The following is a 21,720-nucleotide window of genomic DNA, read 5'->3' as shown; positions in this document are numbered from 1 at the left end:
GGAATTCTTTTGTGCATTTTTACCTGCGTTGTTGGTGACATTAGTCCAGGGCTTGGGCTCTGAAAGTTAACAAATTTATTAAGAAATTTCTGCTGTAGACTGATTTACTAGACTATGTGCTTTGTTAAAAGTTCATAAAAGTATGCCTTATATTCATGATCTTATACCTATGCCTTACATTTCATTTCCCATTGCTTAAGCTTAATTTATAGTGTCTGGCTGTGTCACTATGGCCATTCACAAACTTAATTGGCAAAAGTGAATACTTACAGAGTAATTTTGCATAAACAAGCTACTATGAACCAATAGTTAAAAATCCTGCCCAACCCCTTTCACATACATTTTTGTAAAGTCAGTTAGTACTACTCTGCATCTTTTCAAATCAGCTTTTTGCCCAGCTTCTTGTCATGGCCTCTGATTACTCTGATACGGCATCTCATGAAAACATGTTAACTGTCCGCATTGTCCAACTGATTTAGAAGCCTGAAGGTTGTCATCAGGATCCCCCTTCTCTTCTCTCTTCCACAATGGACCCTGTGGTCAGTTTCTTTTACATTTCTCCTTATGTGCAACTCTGGCAACAGATTAGGCTCAATGTCAATCCCCAGGTCTCTTTCTCAGACAGATTCCAGCAGTTCATTTTCCCCTAGATAATAATTGCACATAGGCCTTTCACTATCTCATCCTCATTACCTTTCACTTAAATGGACTGAATCCCATCATCCATTTATCAAACCAACTAGAGACTTTGTCTAGGTCCCCTTGTAAGATGATGCATTCATCACTTCTTATTTCTCTCATGACCCTGAGATCATCCCCAGACAAATTCAAATAAGAGTTTCAAGAATAATGGTAGACCACAGCCCATTTTAAGAATGCATCTCTTACCTACTTCCTCCTCCTAAAGTAATCCCCCTATCTTTTGAAGGGATACTGCTCCTTACTTTTTACTTGCAGCTATAGTTTCTTGATAAGCCACTAACAAGGTGCAATGTAAAAAGCCTTCTGACAGTCAATGAACATACATACAGTCTACCCTATCCATTTCTTTGACCTAAGATGGAGTTTACTTAATCATAGAAGTATAGAAGACTTGTAATGTGTGCATTTCTTTCCCCGAAGCCATGCTGTCTCCCAGTTCAATAGTTTTCCTTTGCACATAGTAATTCATTTTTCTGATTATCTTGTCCAGTGTTTTACAAATCACACTCTATAATGAGATTGGCCTATAGTTCAGTGCAATTTCACAATAACCATTCTTAAAAACAGGCACAATATTAACCCCTTTTCCACACCTTCAGACCAACCCATTCCTTTACTGACCTACTGAACATTATTTTGAGGGATCTAGCTTGTGTTTCTGCCTATTTCTTTTGCACATAAGGGGAGATCTTCAGGACCACGAGGCTTACATAAGTCAAGATGTTTCAGTAGCCTAATTACATCATTTCTATAAAGACTTCTTCCTTATCCCATCTTGCTAATGCTAATGCAATATTGTACTCCCATGTAAATACACATAAATCTATCATTACACAGATTGCCCCTCCATCCTCCTGAGTTCTTCTGAGTGAGTCAATCAGCCTGATTAGTCTATCCTGTAAGTTTCACTGAATAGAATGAGCTTATATCCCTTAGGCATAGTATTTCAGTGTCTGTCTGACTAAAGAGAAATTAGTTTTGTGTTGTTACATAATATTCAACACAATGAAAATAACGAGAGGCTGTAACAGTGACTTCTTGTCTAGCTAGTGTATATAAAAAGGTTGGGTAGTCTTTTGAACTCGTCGCTCATTAGATACAGGTTTAAGACGATTACTCACCAAATGTCAGCTTTTACCAACTTCCTTTGTGGCTGATTAAGATATGCTTATGCATTACTCATTAACACGTAAACAAGGTATAAAAACAATTCTTCAAAGCAATGTGGCTGATTAAGGTATACTTATGCATTACTCATTAACACATAAACATAGTATAAAAACACAATTCTTCAAAGCAAATTTTCAATTACTTTCATCCTCATGTATCAAGAAATTTATGTATAAATTTACTGTAATTAATTTGTAGGAGCTGCTTATCAGTAAGTTTAGGAATTTTCATGTAAAAGAATAAGCCTTTTTTCAATTATTATTGTTAATAATTTCTTTAAACATTTAAACTAATCATGGAGAATTCAAGAAAGATCACTTAATTGCAATATATTTCTATTTGAAAAGCTACATAATTAGATAGTACTGAAATTTCAGGGGAAAAAGCTCTTTGTGAAACAGGGTAGAATACTATATCACAATTCATTTGTGTAAATACATACCTTTGATGCAGTATAGTACTAGCTTCATGCTATACATGGTATATGTGTTATGACCTGGTAATGGACTTGTCTTCTTCTTTACATTATTTCAGATATTTCATAACTCCACTCAATCAATGATGTTTTAAAGTTTTTCATGCTCAACATATAACTCTTTTGATGGTATATTCCAGAAAAACTCTTAGCCACACATATGCAGCATCTCTAATACAGCGGATAAATAACATTTAGGGAAATATCTGTACATATAAAATCTGAATCTATGACTAAAGTTATGTTGGATCATATATATTACAAAGAACAATCATGACCAATAAAGTTTTCGATAGTAAATAACAGGGAAGGTATTTATCTGCTTTTAAGTTAGCCTTTGAATTGTGATAACTAGGTACTGCAAAACCAGTATGTTACATTTACTTCAAAAGAATCAGTGCCACATCACTATGACGAAGTATTTTACATATTAACTTTTGGTATTCACAGTGCACTGATACATATATTCTTGATACGTATACTGGAAATTATAAGCAAATGATAATGGATTAAATGACTTTGCCAGTTCATTATTAGTCACTAACTATTACTAGAATTATAGAGAACTATTAGTAAATGTAAATGAAACCTTTCATTGACAGTTTTGGTCTTTCACAGCATGCAGGGCTAACAAATTTCCTTTCTTCATAAATCATCAAAAGAAGAAGTATATGTCATACATGAAAATACTCTTTGTTATATTGATAACATTCATGACTCATCATGTCAAATCAAACATGAGAAACTAGCACGGCATTTCATTTTAAGAAACTATGGATCTGCCTTGAAAGTGTATGTTAAACAATGAAAAATTGAAATTCATAAAATGAAAACATAGTGGAGGTCATACCTGTGTTCTTGACAAATTTGCCTCTGAGGAAGCCTTACTGGTTGGGGTTTTACAAGGAGAACCTTGCATCTGCCTCAGGTAATCCTTGTCATCAAATATTTTTTTATCACCACCACCAGCTTTGTGCTGAACATTATTTAGTGACCCTACTTTACTGGAAGCCTTTTCCTTGAAGTCCAGCTTTTTTGTCTCAATCTGCAATAGTGCAAAGTAGAAGTGTGTGACAGTAGTGGCAGTTGGGCCAAGCAGGCTATGAACCAGTAGCTGGAGAAAGCAAGTACAAATTTTTCAAACTTAAATGTTAATACTGAAATAGCTAAAGCCCATCCAATGCTTTCTCCACACTACTCTCAATGGAAAGCAACATTAAATTTAACTAAGGTAAAAGAACAAGATCTAAATTCCAAATTATTTTCCAGTAAAGTCTTTCGTCAGATCTTCTCCTTCAGCCTTGCATCAGTGGAGTTTTATGTCAAAACAGCAAAGCTCTAGCTTGTGAAATCTACGAAAATACTGCAGTGTGATAGGACAGCATTCCTATTATGTAGACAACAGTAAATTCTAAGATAAACATGCTATGCTCTGGCAATGAAGTTACTGGTTGAATCATAATAAGACTACTGAACTGTAAATTGCCTCCCATCAACTGTACTGTTAAATTATGTGTCAGTCCTCAAAATGTATGAATCGGAACTCATAAGCTTTCAGTATGTCAATGCCTTTCATTACTCCTACCAAGTGCAACTATGTATGACATATTTATACAGTGTACTGTATTTTTCAATGCTTAAAAATTTCTCATTTCATATAGCATCCTCAGTTCTTAAAACAATAAATGCAGGTGGTATCTCAAACAAATGTAAACTTTTGAATAAAGTGAGATTCTATGAATTATCATTTTTTTTTTTTTTTTTTTTTTTTTTTTTTTTTTTTTTTTTTTTATACTTTGTCGCTGTCTCCCGCGTTTGCGAGGTAGCGCAAGGAAACAGACGAAAGAAATGGCCCAACCCCCCCCCCCCCCCCATACACATGTACATACACACGTCCAGACACGCAAATATACATACCTACACAGCTTTCCATGGTTTACCCCAGACGCTTCACATGCCTTGCTTCAATCCACTGACAGCACGTCAACCCCTGTATACCACATGACTCCAATTCACTCTATTTCTTGCCCTCCTTTCACCCTCCTGCATGTTCAGGCCCCGATCACACAAAATCTTTTTCACTCCATCTTTCCACCTCCAATTTGGTCTCCCTCTTCTCCTCGTTCCCTCCACCTCCGACACATATATCCTCTTGGTCAATCTCTCCTCACTCATTCTCTCCATGTGCCCAAACCATTTCAAAACACCCTCTTCTGCTCTCTCGACCACGCTCTTTTTATTTCCACACATCTCTCTTACCCTTACGTTACTTACTCGATCAAACCACCTCACACCACACATTGTCCTCAAACATCTCATTTCCAGCACATCCATCCTCCTGCGCACATCTCTATCCATAGCCCACGCCTCGCAACCATACAGCATTGTTGGAACCACTATTCCCTCAAACATACCCATTTTTGCTTTCCGAGATAATGTTCTCGACTTCCACACATTTTTCAAGGCTCCTAAAATTTTCGCCCCCTCCCCCACCCTATGATCCACTTCCGCTTCCATGGTTCCATCCGCTGACAGATCCACTCCCAGATATCTAAAACACTTCACTTCCTCCAGTTTTTCTCCATTCAAACTCACCTCCCAATTGACTTGACCCTCACCCCTACTGTACCTAATAACCTTGCTCTTATTCACATTTACTCTCAACTTTCTTCTTCCACACACTTTACCAAACTCAGTCACCAGCTTCTGCAGTTTCTCACATGAATCAGCCACCAGCGCTGTATCATCAGCGAACAACAATTGACTCACTTCCCAAGCTCTCTCATCCCCAACAGACTTCATACTTGCCCCTCTTTCCAGGACTCTTGCATTTACCTCCTTTACAACCCCATCCATAAACAAATTAAACAACCATGGAGACATCACACACCCCTGCCGCAAACCTACATTCACTGAGAACCAATCACTTTCCTCTCTTCCTACACGTACACATGCCTTACATCCTCGATAAAAACTTTTCACTGCTTCTAACAACTTGCCTCCCACACCATATATTCTTAATACCTTCCACAGAGCATCTCTATCAACTCTATCATATGCCTTCTCCAGATCCATAAATGCTACATACAAATCCATTTGCTTTTCTAAGTATTTCTCACATACATTCTTCAAAGCAAACACCTGATCCACACATCCTCTACCACTTCTGAAACCGCACTGCTCTTCCCCAATCTGATGCTCTGTACATGCCTTCACCCTCTCAATCAATACCCTCCCATATAATTTACCAGGAATACTCAACAAACTTATACCTCTGTAATTTGAGCACTCACTCTTATCCCCTTTGCCTTTGTACAATGGCACTATGCACGCATTCCGCCAATCCTCAGGCACCTCACCATGAGTCATACATACATTAAATAACCTTACCAACCAGTCAACAATACAGTCACCCCCTTTCTTAATAAATTCCACTGCAATACCATCCAAACCTGCTGCCTTGCCGGCTTTCATCTTCCGCAAAGCTTTTACTACCTCTTCTCTGTTTATCAAATCATTTTCCCTAACCCTCTCACTTTGCACACCACCTCGACCAAAACACCCTATATCTGCCACTCTGTCATCAGACACATTTAACAAACCTTCAAAATACTCATTCCATCTCCTTCTCACATCACCGCTACTTGTTATCACCTCCCCATTTACGCCCTTCACTGAAGTTCCCATTTGCTCCCTTGTCTTACGCACCCTATTTACATTAAATTTGGTATGACGTTAGGCAAATGAATAACTACCTTGATAGATCACTGAATTACAAAAATCTCTATTCTGATAGAGTACATAATTGAACCACTATTAACAAAATTCGTAACTTACGGAAAAGTGATCACATATTTATTACTCTATTAAAGCCCTGTGAGTATCACTAAAGTAGAGGAATTTTCAAACAGTATTGGTTAACACTTGCTGACAACAGTAAACATAAAATGCTCATACATTTACATATAAACATTCTAAACTCAGTTGTAAATGGCATTACAGCATACTTTTATGAAGTTATTAAAATTTTTCATGTCCAACTGCATAATTATCAATATATTGATATAAGCACTTCAAAATAACACTGAAAATCTTTTGGCAATCTCATTATATTAAAGATGAATAAAATAACAGTTTAGATGAAAAAATTTCATGAGATTATACCAAAAAACTTGATTCTGAGAATTTATATAAAAAGATCACTGAGCCACAATCCTTTTTATAATTCTTGCTGGATGAGGTTTGCAGCACCTTGAACTGAAAGAAAATTGGTATTGTCATACTGTATGTGATAAATATCACCATAAACAAGTTGGTGCACACCACTACAGACATATCTAAATGTCTTCCAAAGTCAGTGGACTGAAACCTCTGTATTACAACTGTAACCTTAGTATGTTAATAATCATTAATAGACTCGCATGATCTGGATTACCTTGGAAAAGATTGATAAATTGCAATGTTAACCTCTCTGTCATGTAAAGATACATAATATGTCAGCAAATTCTTTCCCACTGAGAGCTGAATGCTATGTATTCAGTAACTTTCAAAAAAGTTGTGTACATAAAGAGGCTAGATAATTCTACAGATGTAGCAAACTATATGTGTGAAACACCGTAAACAATGGAGTCAAAATGAATTATGTTGCACTCCTATAAGATGACAGAGTACAGTGTATATAAAGTGATCGAACATGATGTGGTTTGAATATCATAAATGTAAGCATGTCTGCTTGCAAAGGTGAGGTGGTGAAGTATTGTAGAAATAAATTCTTCATGACAATGGTAAGTGGCATTAGCAAATGACAATTATGAGAATGTCTATTACAATGAACGGCTTTAGTTGGTGCTTGAGAATGTCACTCTATAAGGCTGAATAAATATCAGTTTGTACTGTACTTGCTTTACAAGTTTGCTGATATCTTCACGGTAAAAGACTGGAGGACTGATGGTACAACACTTGTCCGTGTATTTTTGATTTACATTACAAGAAAAATCCAATCTTGGTATGGTTCATCATGATGTATGATGTTATGGGATGCCGCTTTTCAGGCTGCTTAGGATCAGAAAATTTGGTGTAAAGATTATGAGACTACTGTGAAAAGGGAAGCATATAATTTAACCCTTTTGACATTACAGCAAGCAGTGTATCAATCCTCTCAGTATAAGTGAATAATCTCTTTACATGCAGGTTTCCCATGCATCCAGTCTTACCTTTGAAACCAAGAAAAAAAGCATTTCTCATTACTCTTACTCGAATACAAACCCAGTGAATGTACAGGTATACTCAAAGCTCCCTGACAGCCGAAATTCCTAACAATAAAAGCAGTGCAAATGATGGCACAACCTTGGCCATTCTCTCTTGACTTACTTTTCCCTCTGATTTTGCACTCTTCTTCTGTTATCACAGCATTAGGTTGGCAAGAAAAAAATTTTCATTTATATAGCATCATACAAGATAAAAGGATATCAAAACTAGATATTATGAATCTGTACATAAAACAGGCATGCATTTGATTAAAAACTGTATTCAAACATGTATAATAAACACACACACGCTAGTTATTATTCATCAACCCAGGTCCTAGTGTTATCTATGGATCCCTTTTCCAAGAGCTCCTGCAGCTTCAACAATATGTTACACTCAGTAAAAGGGACAGGATGAACTCCTGTGAAGGAAAACGTTCTTTGAAAAGACTGTATTCTGTTTTGTCCACTGATAATGATACAGCCTTGTTAAAGAAGACTTTTCACTTAAAGTGCAACCTCAAGGAGGCAGAATATGGTAACACACACACACACACACATTCTCTCTCTCTCTCTCTCTCTCTCTCTCTCTCTCTCTCTCTCTCTCTCTCTCTATATATATATATATATATATATATATATATATACATATATATATATACACATATATATATATATATATATATATATATATCCTCCTCAGTGCATGTAACGCAATGAAACCACAGCTCCCTAATCTCATCCAGGCCTCAAAGACTTTTCCTTGGTTTACCCTGGATGCTTCACATGCCGTTTCAGTCAACTGACAGCACATCAACCCCAGTATAACACATCGTTCTAATTCACTCTATCCCGTACATGCCTTTTATTCCCCTGCATGTTCAGGCCTTGATCTCTCAAAATCTTTTACACTCCAATCCTTCCATCTGCAAATTAGTCTCCCAGTTCTTGTTCCCTCTGCCTCTGACACATATATCCATTTTGTCCACTTTTTTTCACCTATTCTCTCCTTGCGTTCAAAACATTTTAGCACACCTTTTGCTGTCTCAAGCTCACTCTTTTTATAACCATATATCTCTAAATCTTTCATTAATTGCTCAATCAAACCACCTCACACCACATGTTGTCCTCAAACATTTCATTTCCAGCACATCCACCCTCCTGCGCACAACTCTATCCATAGCCCACGCCTCGCAACCATACAACATTGTTGGAACCACTATTCCTTCAAACATACCCATTTTTGCTTTCCAAGATAATGTTCTCGACTTCCACACATTCTTCAAGGCTCCCAGGATTTTCGCCCCCTCCCCCACCCTATGATTTACTTCCGCTTCCATGGTTCCATCCGCTGCCAGATCCACTCCCAGATATCTAAAACACTTTACTTCCTCCAGTTTTTCTCCATTCAAACTTACCTCCCAACTGACTTGACCCTCAACCCTACTGTACCTAATAACCTTGCTCTTATTCACACATATATATATATATATATATATATATATATATATATGGAAAGCTGTGTAGGTATGTATATTTGCGTGTGTGGACGTATGTATATACATGTGTATGGGGGGGTTGGGCCATTTCTTTCGTCTGTTTCCTTGCGCTACCTCGCAAACGCGGGAGACAGCGACAAAGTATAATAAAAAAAAAAAATAATATATATATATATATATATATATATATATATATATATATATAAATATACCTTTGTTTAGTGAAGTAGTGTCAGGAACAGATGGCTTCATTCACTTATATCCAATTTCATTTGTCAAGTGTAATGCACCATGCCCAACCAAGACTCAAATATCTTTCTGTGGTTTCCCCTGACCACTTTATATACCCTGGTTCAGTTCACTGACAGCATACTGACCTCTGTTTACCAGATACTTCCAATTCAATCCTATGCATGCCTCATCCTCCAACATGTTCCGGCCACAAGCACTCAAAACCTTTCTCACTCCATCCCTCCATCTCTAAGGTGGTCTCCCCCTTCTCCCTGTCCCCTCCACTTCTGACACATATACCCTCTTTGTTAGCATCCCACTCATTTTCTCCATAAGTATAAACCATTCCAGCACATCCTTTTTAGCTCTCTCAACTATGCTCTTCTTATTTCTGCCTCTCTCTCTCTCTTACCCCAACCATTTCTTATTTGTCCAATCCTCATCATGCCACATACCGACCTCAAATATTTCATTTCAAACACATTGACACTCTTCCCTAAAGCTCATACCTCACATCCATACAACACCATCAGGACAACTATACCATCAAACATACCCATTTTTGTGCTTCTAGATAGTTAACCTTCTTTCCACACATCATTAGTGAACCCAAAACCTTCACCCACCCGTGTGATGACTCACTCCAACTTCCATAGTTCCGTTCACTACCATGTTCACCTTTATAACAATACCCAGGGAAGAGGGGTTATTTTTGGAAATACCTACTAATTAATGAAGTTATCTATGCACAAATATGGAAAAAAATTCAAATATAATGCATCTTGACAAATGCTTCAAATACATTCATACTCTGTAATCTGTTTTATTTAAAGTACCTTACCTATGAAATAATTGTTGATAAAATAATCATAAGAGATGAGAGATTTATATAACTATCAATACATTTTATTTATTATTGCAAAACTTTACCAACTTTTCATGTGTACAAATTCCTTACACGAATACTGAAATATATCAGGTAAATATTATATCTACATCATGCTACAAGTCTTAACGTATCAGTATAAAGTTTGTAATCTTATGTTAGTGGATAGGATTCCCTCATGCTGCTTCAAGATGTATGATAAAAAAGTCTTTCATAAAATCATGCAGCTTCAAAGATATATGGGAAAATCACTCTTAAATAAATGTATGTGACTATGTGAAAGGTATTTTTTTACCTGATTTTCAATTTCAATTCCTTCCAGCTTTTGTTAAAATTTTTGCTAGAGCCAATGTTAGGCTAAGCCCTAAATGTTGTATGAAAAGATGAAATAATTACCTTTTCCTTCTGTTTGGTGTGTTTTACTTCAATTTACCTATATAGTGTTTTTAGAACTCAAAATCATGAAAATGTGCAGAAATTTATATAACTTAAAACTTTTCACACAATGTAAGTTTTTTATGCACTTATTTTCAAGTCTCTTAAATGTAATTTCTACATTAAATACAGAAACTGATTATAGATTAGTACATATAAAATCTACATCATGTTACAAGTTTTGAAGTTAACCAATATAAAGTTTGTACACTTAATGCTTGTGGAAAGGATTCCCTCATGCAGTTTCAAGAGTTGAAAAAAAAAAAATTATTTTCAAAAATCACTTGACTGAATGTCTCTGACCCTGTGACTAGTGTTCATTACCTGGACTTCACCACCTCCGGGCTTGTGTTTAATATTTTCCCTTGATCCAATCTTAGACTGGGCTTTAAATGCTACTTTCTGACTTTCAATCTTCTTGTCACCACCACCAGGTTTGTGATCCTTATTATCTAAGGAGCCAACCTTGCTGGTAACATTCCACTTCAGTTTCTGGGACTCAATCTGTAGGTATATGAAACAAATTATACACTGATGCAATATAGACTCCAATGAATGCAAGAAGCTATTTATTCTGTTCATTTTTACTGCTACCTTAAATACAGACAAAATAAAGGGAACTGTTCTGCACTAATTTTTTTCTTCTTCAAAATATACCGTATGTAAATGTTTGATGGTCATGCTTGGTAATCACAGACAATAAAGCTCAAATGAAGCAAGACAGAAGACTGTAAAGAGTGAAAGGTGATCAGTACAACAGCAGAGGACACAACAAACTGGTGAATTGCTAGTGATCAAGCTAGTAACAATTGATAATGCAGTTAACTTCCTCTAAACCACTCAAAAGTAACTTTTACACATTTTTTGAAAATTTATTAAATTCCTTGCACAGTGAAAAATATCTGCTTGTTGCAAATGATTACCAATGAATAACACAAGCTGCAGGTGGGAGATTTGCATGTGTGATAATAGGGAAATACAAGGCATCAACAATAAACTAGATGAACTGACACAAAACATTGTACACCAATATCTAGAGGTATATTGTCAACTAAAACATGACTTCAGGTAAATAATCTGAGGTATCAGGGAAATCACTGATGGTCACTTACTATGTATTATTTATAAGGGGCAATATCTGCTTGGGATTAACAAAGTTTCCATCTGTTTTAATATTGCATCAGACATAAGAGCATTACCATCATTTTATGGGAGACAAGATCCACTTCGTTTTCCATCAGGTAGCACCTCTTAGAGGAAACAATGCAATAACTACAGAAATCAAAATCTTAACATTGTATACTCATTATTGTACATATATATCAAACAGCAAAATCTATCGTGTATTAATATTTGCACACTTGTACGTGCACCACATGCATTAGGTTCTAAATAAACTTATGCCAAGTAAAAGCTCTCAAGGCTTTTATCCACTACTAACGAAAAGTGCTGCTCTCCCTACCTTCTCCGGCTAAGATGAAAGAAAATGTTCTGTGTTAGTGACCTTTGAGGAAATTGAAAAGTAATGAAGTATAAAGAGCGCCGGGGACAAATGTTAAAAAAATGTACTTATTAATAACATAATTTTCTACCTAAACTTTGTCCACCTTTCATATGAAGTTTGTAAGGCCAATGAATCAGGGTTATATGCTCTGTATTTAGCCTTTCTAACAACACATCCTATCTTGACCTCACAGAATAAACAGTAACTAGTTCAGTTACCACAAACAACTTACAAAGTCAAGACAGTGTAGCCTTCATCTCACTGGGGAACAGTTGAGAGAGCTCTCTTATTTCCATACCAATCAAAATTTTCACACAATTATAAAACAAAATAATCATAACCAAAGAGCAAATGTACAATTAATTACTTATTAATACATATACACAAGTTTTCTAAATCAAGAACATTCCAAAATGTAACTCAAATTCATAAACTAAAGGAATAAAAGCTCTTATAAACTTATGAGCACTGATTTACTGATTATGTAAACTTATACACTATCACCCGTATTTGCAGGCATATTACCTCTACTCTCTCACAAACATACTATCATACATGTGACAGCCATATTATATCTCTCATCAACATATACTGTACCACAAATGTTTTTCATTCAAACTAACTCTTCACATATATTTTTAAGGCAAACTAACTTTTCTGTCTTACTAACTTACAAAGTACAATATATGTGTCTGCTTCACTATCTCTACTCACTATCTTGTAATGCACCACAAACAAATCAGCTACACTATATAGTCTTATTAGCTTACACTGTATTACATATATCAGGTACATCTACCATCTTATCAACTTTACTGTTTCATACAAAGGTATCAGCTACATCCATTCTCTTATCAACTTCTATTTATCACAGGAGTATGAAGCAATCACACCATCTATACTGAATATCTTAAGTCTGAAATTCAAACATGGAATAACTAATTTATGACTGCAAAGGAAATTAATCAATTACCAATTAAAAGAGATATAAACTGAAAAATGAATTTCTTGTTCATGTTGGCTGTGAAGGACAGTGCAGATTAAAATAAAAGATAGATATCTTGCAGTCATGAACGGGCATTCTTTGAAATTACAGAAATGTGCATCAGAAATGAATATCAAGTGATTACCAGAAACTACAGGAAAATTTGGAATAGTTTTCTTGAAGTGTTTAGAACTGGTGATGGATCTATGCAATGTCTATTCTTCTTTAGAAAAAAATCCATTTCTACAATTCCCTGCTAATACAAATGTATTTGAGTACAATCACCAAATGAAGCACAATAAGCTGCAGTGTTTAACAATACTCTGTTATGTCATCCCAGCAATTGTGAGCTTTTCCAACTATCAGCATCTATAACCTCTTTCCATATAAGATTATGTCCACACCAATACAAGCTGCTAATATCCCTTTCCAATTACCTGTGTCTTCCTTAAATAATGCCATTTTAACCACACTCATCTATGAACTTTTCCAATCTATCACTAGCCTTATCAACCACAACATATACTACTCTAAAATCCCATGTCTAACTCAGTAACTCTGAATTATCAAAAAGTTTCAATTGTCACTATCCTTTACTAACCACAAACCATTAACCCTTCCCCTAAAAATTACCAGTCACTAATTCTACCATCATATACTCTCACGACCATGACTAGCCACCTAAACTCTCACTGCAAGTAAACTTTCTTACCGACACCCTCCTCACGTACCACAACCTGCTCTCCCAAATACCATTATTCATTTTATCACCATCTGGTTTACCTTAACTAAAGCTGTCCTCCTTAACTATCATCACCCACCTGAATTTAAAATATGGACAAAAAGGAGTAATGAAGAAGTATAAAAATCATCAAAAGATAATGCATGGGGAGAAAAAGCTGTTAAAGAAAGAGAGGAATTAGTCAAGGCAGAGGAACAGTCCAACTGTTAAAGAGAAGGTTAGCATTTGTTTGAACTTACAGGTAAAAGACAGCACTTTATGAGGAAACAGATCCAAAGGTTGAAAATTTAAAGAAATCAATCTAAGATTGAGATATAATACAGTAATTCAAGAAAAAAATGAGTTAAATGTATAAAAAATGAAAAGCGCATTTTATAGGTTAGGTAAACATAAAAAAATGATGCATTGGCAAAAACATCCAATGTTATATATAAATGGTCAACAGCGGAAAGAACAGTTAATGAAAGAAATTATCTATAGTACTGAAAACAAGTTAGAGAACTAAATATATCAGTTCAAGTGAAAGACATATCAAAAGTCAGAATAGCTACAGTGGTTAATTTGAATGTATTAAGAAAGAAAGAAACATCAAAAGTGCAAAATTACAAAGAATGAACAAATCAAGAGCTACAGTGACCAAATTTAGGATGTAAAAAGCACACTAAGAAATAGTAGGAGGAAACAGAAAGAAAATATCATAAGTTTAAGGGTTAAAGAAAATACACATGACAGGACAGATCAATATGGAGATTAAGTATCAACAAAGGGAGATCTTAAACAACACAAGTCTGTGGAAACACATCAAAGATTAGATTAGGACTGAGAAGACAAATATTTAAAGAGAACTGATCACGACAAACATAGACAGATTATGAGTTCAAATGAACAAACCAAGGAATAAATCAGAAGAGTAGAGAAATCAAGACAATAAAAGACAGGGGAGGAATCAAAGAAAGAGAACATGATGAATTAAAACATCTAGACTCAATTAGGATACTAAAAGAGGAAAAAGGTTGTCAGTTTCTTCAGATATTGGAGCATAAAGAAAATATATTAGGAAGATTAAGTGAAAGGATATATGTGTGGAGGGGTCAAGATTTATGGCACTTTAGGGTTTTATATACATTAAAAAATTTGAAAGAACACATCATGCTAATGACACAAGTACAAGAGTTTAGAAAAAATATTTCATAACTTAGAAGAATGTATATAATAAAAAGACAGAGTAGGAGTCTAGCAAATATACCCAGTTACATGAATTTAAGATATACAGAGAGAAGACAAGAATTAAAACACATTATAAGACAAATGTTCTAGAATTTGAATGCTTCAACAGAGAACAAGAATAATTCCAGAATTAGAAAGACTGGGTGAAGGAGCATGGAAGAAGTGATCACCTGTTAAAGTTTATATAGTGTGTTTGAGAAACCGGGACATTAGGCGAGAGAGTGGATGAACTGAAGATACTAAAGTGTGAGAGAGAACAGTTGAAGAGTTACATTATGGGGAAAAAGCACCAAATTAGCAAGGACCCAATGGATTGGTAGCCCACCGCTGCTCTTTTCTGTGTTAACAACAAGAAGAGCATCAAGGCGTTCTGGGTGAAACCTTGGGGTTTTTATAATTTCCCTGGGGATAGGGGAGAAAGAATACTTCCCACGTATTCCCTGCGTGTCGTAGAAGGCGACTAAAAGGGGAGGGAGCGGGGGGCTGGAAATCCTCCCCTCTCGTTTTTTTTTTTTTTAATTTTCCAAAAGAGGGAACAGAGAATTGCGCCAGGTGAGGGTATTCCCTCAAAGGCCCAGTCCTCTGTTCTTAACGCTACCTCGCTAATGCGGGAAATGGCGAATAGTTTGAAAGAAAAAGAAAAAGAAAGAAGTTAAAACCAATAAAATTAAAAGCATTTCATGACTTTGAACAGTTCCAGAGTCAGAAGGATAAGATTATCATTTAAATGTCAAAAGACTGAAAACTTTTATATCTGGAGTGAAGTTTAAGGAGCCCATGACAGTAAACCACTACAGCGACCTACAAAAGTACACACTGATAGGCATACAGTAGCCTTTTACATTAGATCTACAATACCCAACTGAAGCAGACCTACAGTAGCCCACTACAACAGGATAACAGTAGCCAAGTGTTGTAGATATATGGGCCCACAACAATGGACTTGCAGTAAACCATAATGGCAACCCATAATATGCATAACAACGGACATGCAGTAGCCTTCTACATTATCCCACTAAAGTAGAGACATTACAGAGTACTCTAAATCAAAATTGGCTGATAGTACACCTCAATACTACAACTACAGCAAATCCATATATATTACAGAAGTCCATTAGATTTATTACTGTGGACCATCACTTAACTATAACGACATAATGCTGTAAGTTACTGGAATCATTCAAAAAACTATCCATCCATTGTCTTCTACTCTCTCTACATGGGATGGATCAATTGTCAACAGGAATGAACCCCTTGCGAGAATAATTCTCAGAGAAATCTAGAGAACTGGTGCCCCAAATGCCAATCATACAAGATTCCAAGGGACAGAGAAACCCATTCTTACATGGTAAGTTAATTAAAAGAAGTTCATTACCAAACTATGTTTTCCAAACAGTAGGGTACTACATCAATCTGTCCACTACAGTAGTATATTACATCTGTTTTCCTGCTGCAATAAGTTGCTATAATTATCTAAAAATGGAGGTTACCAGGGTGGTGCAGTAAAACAGGTTATACTGTAATGTACTGTCACTATGGGTAGCTCATGCATTATGTATCTGTGGTGATTTTTGATATGTCTAAAATTACTAGAATTACAATTACTCTGATGCAGTGTCTAATTAACTTATATGTAAATGAAGTTTATATTATACAATATAAATGAATATTGGCTTTGGCTTAAATTATCGTAGGGCTTTTCATACTGAAAGATGATGTGATTATTTTTCTACTAAGCCTTGTTGTTACAGTTCTAATGGTTAATGGTAGAGAGCTGATAATGAATTCAACTAAATATTATTTTGTTATTTGTATACTGTTTTCTTATAACATGAAACCAACTCCTGTCCAGTGCACAGCGCACCACTAAATACTAAGAAAAGGCTCTATGTTAGTCACTGTTTCCTTGACTGACTTTCCGTCTCTTTCAGTAATGACATATTATTAAAAAGCAAATTTTCCAAAAATTTAGGTTCTGATTACTATAGTAATTTCAAGTACAGCACTCCATCAAAGCAAGCTAAAAGAGTATTCCACTACAGGTGTCCACTGCAAGAGGTTACAAAAGTATATTCACTACAGCAAGTTACTGCAGTAGTCTAATAAAACTTAGCTCCTACAAAAGTCCACCATGGTACATCATTACAGAAATCCCTTACAGCAGTTTCTAAATAAATCCAATAAAACAGGCTGATAAAGAACCATGACACAAATGGCAATTAGAATAGATGCTAAAGAGGTCTGCAACAATAGTCTATTACAGCAACTTACTATACATGTTCCCCCAAACAGGTTACTGCAGTATTCCAATACAGAATGTTCTTCTATAGGTTCACTTTAGCAGGCACAGTGGTATGTCCAAAACAGAATGTTTTATCAAAGTCTGTCCATCAAAGAAGGGCAGTTCATCACATAAGATTGCTTTAGTAATATACAATGGCAGGCATAAAAGATCCCAGTGTAATAGTGAAGTGGTAGGGGGTGTGGCAGTGTTTGTAAATGTAGCAGATGGCAGTGGCAAAGGGTGGAGCAAAGGTGATGTACAGGGTGTAGCAGAGAGTGTTGCAAGTAGGGCAGAGGATAAGAGGGGAGAGAAAGCTCCTGAGAATAGAACTGAAGAGTAGAGGGGCAAAAGGGGATGACCCACCTTCTTGTCCCCACCACCAGGGGTGTAGGCAACATTTTTAGCTACGACCTTGCTTGATGCCTTGGAGTAGTCAAGTTTTTTGGTTTCTATCTTGATCTTGCCACCACCGGGCCTGTACGAAGCATTGTCCATGCTGCCTATCTTGGACTTAACTGCTTTGAGGTTGGGAGACGCCGTCTTACCCACCTCAACCTTGTTCATAGGCACTGCTGTAAAGTGAAAAAAGGAAAGCTATGAACACGCAACTGTTCATCATTTTAAATCAAGAAACAAGGAAGAAACTGGAATATCATGACTGTCATATGGGAAAAATTTTTGGAACAGTATGTATACATTACTACTGGGACAACTAAGCATAACTGATTAAAATACTGTTTGATGTTGAAACCATCTATTATACTGAATCACTACTGCTATTTATCTAGTATACATTCTTTACTTCTCTAAATAAAGTAATGCTATCTGTTTCTGTGCATAGGATGAGGCTGCTGAACATTTTTGTGTGCAGTAAATGTTACGTGTATGAGGATGAAGTTGTGATACAAGTGTATAATGGATGAGTGTGTGGCAGGAAAGTCAAAATGAAAAGTGTGTATTGGCCAAGAGTGAGAAGGGTGAGTACATAATGGATGAAGGTATTATGGTGAGGGTTTGGCAAGTGAGAGTGTGATTGGTGAATAAGTGCCGGATTAGCTTATAGTTAGAGTGGACATGGTATGCAATGATGTTCTGAGTAAATGTAAGGCTAAATGTACAGCAAATAAGGGTTTGTGGCAACTACTGACCTTTACGCTCGGCGGAAGTTGCAGACTGCGGGGTGCGCTGCTTCATGGGGGACGGGTCTGAGGAGCGTGGCATCCTCTTCTTGGGTGAGCCACGAGAACCCTTTGATGGTGACCTACTCTGCCCATTCTCCTGCCAGGCAGACCAAAAGCATCATCTAAGACAGTGTTTACAGGTTTAGCATAAGCTTGTGAAACTGCCATAGCACAAGCACACCAGCACTACATACAATCCCTTAAGCACAATGTTATGACCCTTGAGCATGAAAGTAAAATTCTTAGATATGATGGCCTGACCTCTGACCTGACCCTTGAAGGCCTGGCTATCATACCCAATAGTCACATCATTGTGATTACGGATTGCCCATTCGTGCTCAAGATGTTTGGTGGACAATTCCCAATACTTGCAGAACATCCCTGTACACATGTAAATAAATACCTAAAAAGTGTACTAATTTACTCCAAGTATCCACACAGGTATTTCCGATATTCAGAAATCATACATTTCTTACGAAGATTTTGTTTTCCCGGTGGAGGAAATGACTAGCTGACTATACTCCATAACAGTTCTTCATGTATCAACATATGCACCATAAATGCTAGAAACATCTTTTAACGTATGCACAATGACACCTACTTCTGTATAAACTACGTACCCAAATGTGCAAGAACTTTCTCATATTAAGCCTATGATAATGTGGTCTTAATATCCATTTGTACGAACACCATGAACAACTGATTACACAACTGGCCTTACATTTCAGTATCCTGGCATCTAGCCCCTGCTAGGGTTATGTCTTGGCACTTACCACACATTGGTCTCACTTAAGCCATGAGTATGATATGATTTTCTCGGGGTATTCAGCTGAATCCTCCTCAACATAAGCCAAGTGGCCAAAGAGCTATGACTCATTCACAGCTGTCTGCAAAAACATCATGGGCATGGAGATGCACACCACTGCTGCAACTAGCTACTGTCTACAACTTACAGCCCTTACCTCTACATTACACCCGCACTTTTAACAAAATTTTCTACCCAAGTGAGTGGCGTCAAATGAAAAATAACTAAAGAAATGTACCTAATGAAGCATGGAAAAATGTCTCCATTAAAGAGACAGGTGAAGTGACCTGGTGCCAATGTAAGGTAATTTTCTTGTCACTTCTCAAGCATACAAGTTCATAATGTTATACCATGGAGAGAATGTGAGAGAAGCTATTTTCTTCCCTTCCCCTTCCTCCCTCCATTTCCACCATGCAGATCCCCCTCTGTTGTCTTTCTTCACTCGACCAACCACCAAAAATAAAAACACACAAACTCTAGGGAAGCAGACTAGCAAGGAATTATAGATTTCAAGCTCCAGAACTTCATTACTGATAATTTTGTTCCATGCCATACCACCTCACCTTATCAACAAACAAAATGCCAGCAAAAGGCACATACCACAGTGATACAAAAAGAAATTTAACCCAGGCTCATCCCTTCAGATTTCAAACCTTATAAATCAAAGAAACCACTCATCTGCAACAGAGATCACGGAACAAATCCAAACTCTAAACATCATCACTAATAAAACTACTGAAAGACAGCGAAACAGCAAGTTGATGCTTGCTGCTTAACACTGTGAATCACAAAACCAATTCTAGGATATGATGAAAAAAATGCACACATATTGAACTCCTGCCTCCACACATAAAGTACTTCTAGTTCAAACCAACATCATTCTCCCAAGGAGCAGACAAGCATTTGGCTGACCACTATTAAAAAATCAGCTACAAACCATATACATCCTTAAATAAGAGAGTCAAGGAAAATCTATCGAAATCCACCGTGAAACAAATACTATGCCACCCTTTTCCCTCGCTGACACTTGCAACACATTTAAACTCAAAGAAATCCCCAGCAACAGGCCCTGTAACAATCAAAACTTTCACATAAAATACTTTGGCCTAATTGCAATCCAAGCAATAAGAGATGTCATCACCCACTCCTGGTTACAAAAGAAATTCCATGACATCTGGAAATTTGTCAGTGCACTACCCATCCTAAGATACCCTAAAATCACACTATTCCCCTTCCTCCTATCATCCTTTATTACTGCTGTCTTAACATAAATGCTGTGTGTGTTTGCTGCATGGTGGAATCGAGGGACAATCAATGGAGCCTGCACAAAGTCCATTGGAATCTTAGAAAGGTAAACATTAAAATTGTTTTTTGGAAAGTAAAACTTAATAGTCGGTTATATGTTTTTTCAACTAAATTAAGGAATCCTATATAAATCGGTATTCAGCCTTACTGAGATGATGTGCAGACTAAGCAAGACGCCAGAATACTTCTGATAGAAGGCTCTCCTCAGGCGGCATCGAACCGGTCCACCGTGGTTGAGAATGCTTTTCCTAAGATCGGTTTATCCCAGCTGCTTTACTTGTGGATCCACCGAGTAGTATGCAGAATCATTACTGTACGAATTTCCTGGTTTTTTAATAACTAATGTATAAATAATCTAATTATCAAAAATGCTGAAGAAAGTCGGTTAGGAAAAAGAGGAAAGAAGAGAACCCTAAAGAACACTGCTCTTTGTGGACACTGAAAAGGTTAATTCAAAAACTACCTTGAAACGAGGCACTAATATACCCATTAGGGGCACCACACACAAACACAAATCAGGGGCAGAACCACACATACACACACTAGAGGAACCACACATACTCACACAAGGGGCAGCACCACACACACATACGAGGGGCACCACACACACACACACGCACCTAAGGGCAAAACCACACACATACTACGGGCAGCACACCACACACACACACTAGGGCTAGGGGCAAAACCACACACACACACACACACTAGGGCTAGGGGCTAGAGGCAGAACCATACACACACACACATACACACACACAAACTAGGGCTAGGGGCAGAACCACACATACAACACGCATAACACACACATGAACACAGTAGGGCCAGCACCACAAACACACTACGGGTCAGCCAGGGAAACCCCCTCCATCATCAAGAATACATGAAGAGCCTTCCTTGGAAAGGTCAGTCCCAGAGCCGCTGATGTGTCTGGTCTTACTACAAGTTAAGATACATATCTGACCCTTGCCTCCATGGATAACGATTTGCGGTCTTATTTTCCGAATAGGTAAGAGGACACTGATGGTAATATATATATATAT

General features: G+C 36.8%; 1 protein-coding gene across 1 annotated transcript in view; it reads right to left on the bottom strand.

The window, feature by feature from the left end:
• The window catches only part of LOC139753113 (uncharacterized), a 40,398-nt gene that overhangs the window by 3,239 nt on the left and 15,439 nt on the right, over positions 1 to 21,720 (bottom strand). Inside the window, exons 5-10 of the mRNA XM_071669200.1 lie at positions 18,535 to 18,664; positions 17,750 to 17,958; positions 10,969 to 11,148; positions 7,718 to 7,744; positions 3,198 to 3,392; positions 24 to 59 (exon numbers count right to left, since the gene is read on the bottom strand). Coding sequence (XP_071525301.1) covers positions 24 to 59; positions 3,198 to 3,392; positions 7,718 to 7,744; positions 10,969 to 11,148; positions 17,750 to 17,958; positions 18,535 to 18,664 — 777 coding nt within the window. The remainder of the gene's footprint in view (positions 1 to 23; positions 60 to 3,197; positions 3,393 to 7,717; positions 7,745 to 10,968; positions 11,149 to 17,749; positions 17,959 to 18,534; positions 18,665 to 21,720) is intronic.

The sequence above is a fragment of the Panulirus ornatus genome, chromosome 14, assembly GCF_036320965.1.
Source record: "Panulirus ornatus isolate Po-2019 chromosome 14, ASM3632096v1, whole genome shotgun sequence".
NCBI lineage: Eukaryota > Metazoa > Arthropoda > Malacostraca > Decapoda > Palinuridae > Panulirus > Panulirus ornatus.
This window is presented reverse-complemented; position numbering and strand designations above follow the sequence as displayed.